This window comes from Molothrus aeneus, chromosome 1, assembly GCF_037042795.1.
Source record: "Molothrus aeneus isolate 106 chromosome 1, BPBGC_Maene_1.0, whole genome shotgun sequence".
Lineage (NCBI taxonomy): Eukaryota > Metazoa > Chordata > Aves > Passeriformes > Icteridae > Molothrus > Molothrus aeneus.
The window spans coordinates 130,593,837-130,603,188 of NC_089646.1; the positions used below are offsets into that span (position 1 = coordinate 130,593,837).

A 9,352-nucleotide genomic window follows, 5' to 3' on the forward strand; every position below is an offset into this window, starting at 1 on the left:
CTCCACTTGACAACCCATAATTTTATATCTGAGGGGTGAAGAGATCCACAATTTTTAATGAGAGTTATGTTTCTTAGCAGCTTCAATGATTGCTCTGTAGAACTGTTGCTTTGAATAATGTATTACCCATTGCTCTATTTTTAACCCCGTAAATTATTCTCAGATGAGAAGCGATTTTTTTTTCAGTAAAAAGGCAGAATCAGTAAAAAATGCTTCAGAAATCAGATGGGAACATTCTTTTATCCTGTCTGAATAGTGTGCAACTTGAAAGTTAGTTACAGGAGATCAAATTAATTTCTGATGTAACTTAATGGGAAGCCAGGTGCATAAATTGGAAAAGAAAATAAGAATAACATAATGAGAAAAGAACAGTTCTGGCACAACACCTCACCAAGGGATATGACTGGTGCCTTGGGTTGAATGTTGTTTGAAAGCACCATCAAAGGTAGATTAGAGTCAGGAGTATTGTGGGAGGAAATGGATAACCAGCACAGCAGGAGCAGTTACTCCAGGGGCTTTCTGCTGCTTATATGTGCACAGCTGGGGCCTCTAGGGATGGGGGTTATTTTGGAAGAGATGAAAGGTCGTGTCAAGTTGATTTAGTGCCTACAAATGCTGGTGGTATGTTGTTTAGTCCCTAATCTGTCAGGTAGAGAACAAGAGGCTTGTACTGTTTGTTCAACTGAAAAATGTGGGTTCCCCACCACAACCACCAATTAAGAGCATTTCTAAGAATAGAAATTGAGCCTGATGTGCATGTTTAAAAAAACTTATCTGCACAACGAGGCTCAGGCTTCTCTGATTATAATATTTACTCAGAATGTCCTGAAACTTAAATCAGTTCTAGATCTCTGGTAAAAGATAATTTTTTATGCATTTAATTTCCATTTTGTGGCACAAAACTGAGTTATTTAGTGCATTACACACTACTGGGACAAGACACACAGTACAAAGAGCACCAGATACAGTAGTTCCTTGCAGTCTTGTAAAGTTCTATACAAAAAGGTACAAATACTAGAGGTATTAAATTTGGAAAACTAAATGCAAAGTTTTTTGGTTTTTAAGTTTGCAGTGTGAAGTAGCCCATGCTCTATATAACATGGGAGGAAAAACCAGTCTGTTTTCAAAATGGAAAGTCTGCAGGGAAAGAGAGAATTAGCAACTGATGAAAGCAAATGAGTAATAAACCAGGCAATAATACAAAATCTGAACATACATAAAAAGCTTAATCACAATCTATATATAGATTTTACATCTCAGGAACATAATGTAACATTTTGCTTCTCAAGGGCATCTCTGACTCTTATAATACCCTAGATTTGTGCTAGAAATCCAGATTCTCTAACAGTTTATTCCTTGCAATAAAGCAAGTTACCCCATTTGAAATATTACCACAATTCTCATTTAAAAGATACAAAAACTCTCAGATGAAAGGGAGTAGGCATTTTCACTGGTGCCACAAAGGTGACTGTCACAGGCAGGAGGAGCACAGGCTCCTGCAATGTTCTTCAGTAAACTGCACATCCATCCTGAGCAGATTCCTGACCAACTCTGGAGAAAGTGGTCAGTTAGTCCTCTCATCCTTCAGTCCTGACCCAGTGGTGTGTGGCAGTGCAGATGCCCTGCTCTCACACAGCAGTGAGTGAGGAAGTCTGGCAAAAGTACTGACTGTGCAAAAAGTCTCTTCTCCCCTGTGAAGCTTTGGAGAGATTGCATCTTTTCTTCAAAGTGTAATATAAACATTTTCCTGTAGCTTTTATTTAATGAGAGATAAGTTTTTGCAGCACTTACTGCACTGAGCCCTAGAATAGACATTACTTCATAAAATGGCAGGAAAGATGTGCCCTGTTCTTCCTTACCTAGATATTTTGGGGGCAGCTAAGACAGCAATGTTTCTTAAATCATTATTCTGCTCAGTAAAAAATTCTGTTAGTCATAAGCAAATATTAAAACTGCTGTACAGTACTGTCCAATGCTCAAACATAATAAATCCAAGCAGGAGTAATGCAAAAAAAGGGCTACATCCCCTCGCGTGGCCAGGAGAACAGGACTTGCAAAAAGAAAACTAAAAGGAAGCTTGAGAGGTATAAACCTGTGAAAATACATATGTAAGGCCATATGGTTGCTGTCTATAAATACACTAAGAGGAAAATGAAATTTTTAAGCTAAAGAACAGTGTTGGCAAAAGAAAAAAAATGCTGGTATAAAGCAGCCATTAATAAAATTGTGCTAAAAGTTGTGCAAGCCTTGGAGAGCAGCACAGCTCTGGAATGGTCTTCAGGAGGAGGGGGGAGCAAAAATGTGACTACTTTTAACATGGGGTCAGTTAAGTTTATGAAAGGAATTCCTGTGCACTGTGTAAAGTAATTGCCATGATAATAAGAACATCTTAAATTTCAGTACTTTATTTATTTAGTGTCTTTGATCAAAAGCACTTATATAAAAATGCAATAATGAAAATTCCTTTCAACCAGTACAATAAAAGTTGGAATTCCTTGGGTATTTCATTTTCTTTAGTGAAATGCAATTTGAACATGTTCCAGTCAATATTTGCAGAAATGATGGAACATCAGCCCTACAAATAATAATAAATCTAGAACATAAGATAAGCTATAGGTTATTGAAATGATGTGTTGCAAAGTTAAATCCAACCTTTGCAATGTTTAACAAGCAACAGCTGAGGGAATTTGTGGCTCTTTGGCAAGTCTACAGGTCTCACCAAATAACTGCTCTCAAAGTCTCTGGTTTTCAGCTCTGTAAATCTACTGTTTATGAAACTCAGGTAAAACCACTGCTTGGAGCTGAGTTCTCCAAAGGCCCCACCCAACAGAGTTTGCAGTGTCCTTTGCATCAGTGAGAGAATTTGCAACCCTTGCAGCATGTAACCCGACTGGAGGGTATGTGCTGCCCATGCCCACCTCTTCCTCCCCTTGTTTCTTTCTTCGTGTTTCAGTTCAAGGGGTGACCTCGCGCTGCTCCGTGTGCCAGGTGGCTGGGTGTGGGTGTGTCATAGCTCACACATGCGCAGTATGAATCAGGGACAGCAATGCTGAATTTATGCCTGGGAGTCTGCATAAATGGAATTGAACCGGCCCTATGCAGAAGTGTAAACCTTAGCAAAATGTTTCAAGTTTGGTCACCAAATTCAGGTTATCTAGGTCTAACTTCAGGACCACGTGTATGACACTTTCAGTCTCAGGGATAGCAAGCAATGGCTTGCCAACTGACTTATGACTTGTGCAGGCTGTGTTGAAAATTGGTAAGGTTGGAAATGACCTTTTCCCCTCACACTTCATGGCCTAAATCAGCTACTGATGTGAGGGGAGGGTGTCCAACAGAAATGGTGGTGGGGGGGAGAGTAAGTTATTTCACACTGTGTATTCTGTCACAGATCACTGGGCAAACAGAAATGTGATCCTCAGCTTTCTGTTTTTTAAGTGGAGCTGATAGGGCATCAAAGGATCCAGACCAAGCTGCAACCTCTAATAGCCTTAATGAGGCAATTACCTATTCATACCATATTTGCCTTATTTTGTTGGTTGAGCCACCCTTTGTCATGGTTTAAAAACACAGTCTTCCAAAAAGACAATTTCAGCTTTAGTATTTTTTCTTCTAACTAGATTGAATTTAATTTCTGCACCTCTCTAGTCTTCACAAGTAAAACTAACAAAAAAATTAATTGAAACATTATATGTAATGAATGGGATGAAAAAGCAGTAGGATCTGAAGAGAAATGCTGTTCTGCCCACTGAGTGCCAGTAGTTTGTTTTCTAGCACAGATGTAAAAAGAGGGCAGCAGTGGCTTCTGCCTGTTGACTACAAGTGTTTGATCTCCGTACAATTGCGTAAGGGAGGAGACTGAGCACTCAAAAACCAGCTCTATGCAGATTCATTATTACTCTTGAAACCGCATATGATCTGTTCTCTTGTGTTTTGTTTTGTTTTTTAAACAAGTACATGCCAGCCCTTGAAAGGATTAAAATTGACTACATCACAGAAGTGGGTAGGAGGATCTACCCACAGATAGTGCAGTATTAAGCTCTTTATCTGTTCCCTTCTTAGGCCCTTATACTCTCCCTTAGCTGTAAATTGAGAGTTTCTTTCTGAGTGAAAATGGTTTTTTGCTTAGAGATTCCTTGGCAGAAATTTTAATGGAATTGTCTGTCATCAACACCTGCTTTCAAGCTTTATCGATAAAATTAGATTTTATATCTCAGCATCACATATGGCATCTTTATAATTAGTCTTTTTGCAGTATATGAATGTCAGTTCCTAAAATGCTGCCTGTACTGTTCATGTGGGAATATTTCACTTCATTAATCAAATCCAAGTTTTTCATTGGTGCTTCTAATTGTTTAAAGCCCACATCTTCATGTGTCTAATCTCAAAACCTTTTTGATGCACTGATACAACACATTTGCAGCTGCACTGGGACCAAGCTGTGAGCAGATCCCTTCTGGAAATGGGATTCTGGAGCTCTAGATGCGCCTCCATTCCTAGACTCACTTGTGGAAATGTAGTCTTTGAATATGTAGCTATCTGAAAATGAGGGCTGGCCTTTTTTAGAGGGCTCAGTATTGATCTAATCTTGGAAACAGAGGAAGGTCTATGCCCAGAAGATTCTGAAAAATATTATTATACATAACATTTTAGAACAAGAACACACAGATTTTAACACACATACTCAAGAATAAGCAAACTCAGAGGTGTTTTCAGGCAAGTGATGATCAGAATTACTGGTCAGTGCTATAGGTAGAAGTGTTCCCGTGTCAGTGACTCACAGGCGGCTGTTTCAAACTGTTGTAAAATGCATGGGAAGTCTTATACTAGTACAGACACCAGTATAGGTGATAGGTGATTTTTTCATTACTCATGTCACAGCTGAGAATTTTTATTCCACTTGGGTACATTCATTTCTCTGCTCATATGAGAAAATGCACAAAGCAACAGATCATCACTATACCACTAGTAGTAATGGCATGAAAGTGGTAACATTTGTATGGAAAAGTCAGCATTTAGTACCCTTATGCAACAGGATGAAAATGTGCAAACTGTTAACTTGTAATAGAAATGTCTTTAGTTTCTCAAGTGCAAAGTGCAGTGTCAGCAACACTATCTTCTAGGAAAAAAAAAAAAAGACAAATAGGAAAACATTTATAAACACAGCTCTTGATAACTCTCATGCAAATTGCTGTCAGACTTGTACACTAATGCAGTGAATCATTCAGGCTCAGCTCACTGGGGGTACTCCTGCTCATATTGGTCAGACTGGCCATAAGGGATTTAACTTTATAAGCATAGTAGTCCCTTAAGTTGACAGATGGAACTTCTTTCATGCCATCACCAAAATCACAGCTTCTCATGGCACTCTCTAACTGCTTCTGACGCCTATAGAAGTGGGAGAATTTATTAAAGATCAGTGTAATGGGAAGCACTACCACTAGGATACCAGCTAGGATGCATGCAGATGCCGTCAGCTTGCCAGCAGTGCTCCCTGGCACCACGTCCCCGTAGCCAACTGTGGTCATGCTAACAGTAGCCCACCACCAACAAGCAGGGATGGTGGCTAACCCCTCATTGTCTTCTTTCTCAATGGTGTAAGCCACTACTGAGAAAATGGAGATACCAACAGAGAGGTAGAGTAAAAGAAGCCCCACCTCTCTGTAGCTGTACTTCAGAGTGGCTCCAAGAGACCTGAGACCTGTGGAGTGTCTAGCAAGCTTTAATATGCGGAAAATCCTCATGAGTCTCAGGACTTGTGCAACTCTGCCTAAATTTGCTAAAGTTGGACTACTTTCCACCACCAAGTTGACAATTAATGTAATATAAAATGGAAGGATAGACATTAGGTCAATCAAATTCAGGGCATGCTTGAAAAATTTTAAAAAGTCAGGAGCTACTGCAAATCTTGCCACCAGTTCAAAAGTGAACCATGCAATACCAAAATGTTCCACGATTTCAAAGCGAGGGTCTTCCTCGGTGTTCCCGTTGCTGTCAACAATCTGGAAGTCTGGGAGGCTGTTCAGGCACATGGTCACAATGGAGCCCAACACCACCACTATGGAAAGGACACTGAAGATACGGCTTAAAACCGAGTACCCAGGATTATCCAAAGCAAGCCAGAGCTGCCTCCTGATGTTTCCAAAGGGCTGTTTGTCAAATTTAGAGGCATCATTGTAGAATGCCAAAATCTCATCAAAAGAAGATGTCGTACTTTCCTGGTCACTTTGTTCCTCCCATTTCTCTTGGTCTGGCTCCATTTTCCTCCCATGGTAGCTATAACTGCAGCAGGAGTCTATAAAGAATTCATTGATTCCCCAGTATTCAATCTCCTGGCTGAAAGAAAAGACACAGAGTTCACCCATCACATGGAGCTTGCCAGTGTTATAAAAATGTAGCACATAAGGAAAGAGCTCGGGATTTCTGTCAAAATAAAATTCATTCTTGGTGTCATCATAGTCATCACAAAGCTCCAGTATTGACTCCTTTGAATGGCAGCTCAACAATTTGCCCAGCCTGGTCTCGGGGAACCTTAATAATGTGTTGGATCTCATCTTTTTCTTAAAGCCTCCAACGTTGATGCTGATCTCATTGTCTTCAAAATTCGCTTCAGATAATGTCCTCAGACTCTGCCCTGTCATAGTGAGCTCCTTCCAAAGGTGGGTAGGGAATGAAAACCTAGGATACAATTACACAGAAAGTTGGCAAAATGAACAAATCTACAGCATGTTCACCTATTGATGTTTCATTTTCTTTCTTTTCTTTTTCTCTTCTTTCTTTTCTTTTTTTTTTCTCTCTCTCTCCTTCTCTCCTTTCCTTCTCCCCCCTTTTCTCTCTGTTCACTCACTTTCCCTCCCTTTTCCTCCCTCTGCCCCTGTTTCTCCCCTTTTCCCTCCTTTCTTTTCTCCCACACCCCATGAAGACCTGGAGGGAGGCTCCTTTGTTCCCGCGGCAGGCTCCTGTCCCTCCCCTCGCCCTTCACCTGGGCTGCGGCTGTTGCTCCCACCAAGCCCCCGTTACTCACGGCCTTTGTGCCACCGGGGCCGCGCGGACCTTTCATTCCCTCCCGGCCCCGCCACACAAGGAGCCCCCGCCGCAGCCCGGGGTCCCGTCCCACGCCGCGCCTCAGGGGCCGGAGCTCCGCTCCTGCCCGCGGGGAGCCCGCCCCGCCCGGCCCGGCCCCGCGGCTCTCCGCGCCCGCCCTACCTGCTGCCTCAGCGGCCGCGGCGCCCCGCCGGCGCGCCCTGCTGCCCCCGGCCCCCGCCCGCCATCGCCGCCGCCCGCGGGGGCCGCCAGGGCTCGCCTCGCTGCCGGGGCTGCCGGTGCCGGGGGAAGCCGGTGCCGGTGGGGTGCTGCTGCCGGGGAATGCCGGAGCCGGGGGATGCCGGTGCCGGGGGATGCCGGTGCCGGAGAGGTGCTGCTGCCGGGGGATGCCGGAGCGGGGGAATGCCGGTGCCGGGCAGGGCAGGGCAGGGCAGGACGGCCCCGCCGGCCGCGCGGTGCTGAAGGGACAGCGGCCGCCCCGCTCAGCGGCGGGAGGCGGCGGCACGCCCGCTCGTCATGGCGACGACCCCCGCGGCTGCCGCCCGCCCCCGCCGCTCCCACCTACCCCCGGCCCGACCCCGCCGGCAGCGATCGGGCCGGGTGGGTGGCCACCAGGGCTGCGGAGGGGCGGCCCGGCGGAGCCGGTGTGCCGGAGGTGCCTCCGCTCGCTTTTGCCCCCGCGCACCGGCGGCAGCGGCGCCGCAAACTCGGGTTTCCTCCCCGCCGCGATCCTGCTTCACGCCGGCTCCGAGCGGCACAACCTCCCGAGGGGAGACGGGGGACGCCCACCCACGGCCGCAGTGGCTCCGAGCACCCGCGGACCTTCTGCCGAGGGGCGTCGCCCGCCCCTGCCCCTCTCCCCCTCACCCTGCCGGGAAGGGCCCGGGGGAGCGGGCGCCGCTATCCCGCCCGCCCATGGCACCGGCGGGTCCTCGCTGTGGCGCCTGAGCAGGGTCCCTGCCGAGACTGACAACAGGAAAGACGGGGACACCAAAAGTCAGAGCAATTCGGTGTGAGGGGAGCGGAGCTGCGTGTTGCAGCCGCTCGCCACCCCCTCAGTCGCCTGCTGGGAGCCCCCGACCCCCGCACACAGCCCTTCAGCCATTTCGGGGGGGAAGTCGTGAGCGGCGGCACCTCGAGCGGCGGGGCTGGGAGGGCTGACCTTGCGCTGCTGCTGCTCTTGGTGGGTGCACTTTTCGTGCTCGCACATGCAGTAGTGTCCAGCTACATAGTCAGCGATGGCAGTGTCCCTGCCCACGCTGCAGGCGACTAGGGAAGAAATCTCCCCTCTGTTGCTGATCCCGGGGTGAGGCCGAGTTTCTCGGGGGGAAGCCTGATCGTGGCAATCCCTGCGCACCTGACCCCGCCCTGAGCAGGGCCGGCTGAGCAGAGCACAGATGCTCCGAGACAGGTGCTTTGTGCCGGGATAATCCACATCGTCTCCTGCCAGCTGCCTTGTGACCCCACGCATCTGAAGTCCGGCTCCCAGAGATGCACTGCTGTCAGTGCTTTGTAGGGTGAGGGTGTGCAGGGGGATGAAGACTCCTCTCTTGCTTCCCCCCAGCCCTGTCAGAGCCCTGAGCACTCCAGCCCTATGCATCACCTTCAGCTTGTTCCTCAAAGCCTCGGTGAGGAAGAGAGGTTATAACGTCCAAGCCCAGCCACAGGTAAACCTCATTTACAAGGAACCCCCAGTATTAATGGTCAGCCCTTTAAGAGCCTAGGAAACTGAGTACAGACATGAAATGGGGCAAATAAGTCCTGGTGTAGGCCACTGGCAGGTCTCCAAAAGCCTGCTCAGCTTTCCTACCTGGGGTGTCGTGGGCACCCCACCATATCCCACCAAGGCTGGTGCATTGTGTGGCCACATTCCACACCTCCTGGGATACTCCCAAGGCGGTGTGCGGCGACCCACAGCGTCCTCAGCCCCCCGGAGATGCTTCCGACGATCCGTGCTTCAGGGATGCTACAGATGGTCTCTCTGCTCTCCTTTTCTCGGGTGGTGTGTGTTTTTGCTTTGCTCTGCTGCTGGTGAGTGGCTCCTGCCTCCCTTTCCTACAGATGCCCTGGGTCAGGGCTCTGTGTCCCAGCATGCGTCACTGCGTGTCTGGTGACATCCCAGGGGACGCTGAATCCACACGGAATTACGGACACCAGGCTGCTCTCCTGGCCAGGGAAAGTGCTGCGCCTCTCAGCTCGGTCCCTCCAGCTCTTCCCCTGCTGGGGAGTGGCACGGAGGAGACAGAGACTGCACGTAGCAGGGAGGAGGCTTTGCAAATGTAGTGGCACCTGTCCTTTTGCCTGTACC

At 47.5% G+C, this 9,352-nt stretch overlaps 1 protein-coding gene across 3 annotated transcripts; it reads right to left on the bottom strand.

Moving 5' to 3' along the window:
• Positions 1–855: 855 nt before the first annotated feature.
• Positions 856–8,272, bottom strand: KCNS2 (potassium voltage-gated channel modifier subfamily S member 2). Of its 3 annotated transcripts, none has more exons than XM_066565043.1 (2): positions 8,207–8,272; positions 856–6,678 (listed from the first exon to the last, which is right to left on the bottom strand). In XM_066565043.1, exon 2 carries the CDS (start codon positions 6,639–6,641, stop codon positions 5,208–5,210), a length of 1,434 nt encoding a protein of 477 aa, XP_066421140.1. In that variant the 5' UTR covers positions 6,642–6,678; positions 8,207–8,272; the 3' UTR covers positions 856–5,207. The 3 variants fall into 3 exon arrangements, with proteins under 3 accessions (XP_066421140.1, XP_066421130.1, XP_066421132.1); XM_066565033.1 differs by lacking the exon at positions 8,207–8,272 and adding an exon at positions 7,207–7,308; XM_066565035.1 differs by lacking the exon at positions 8,207–8,272 and adding an exon at positions 7,025–7,095.
• Between the last annotated feature and the right edge of the window lie 1,080 nt (positions 8,273–9,352).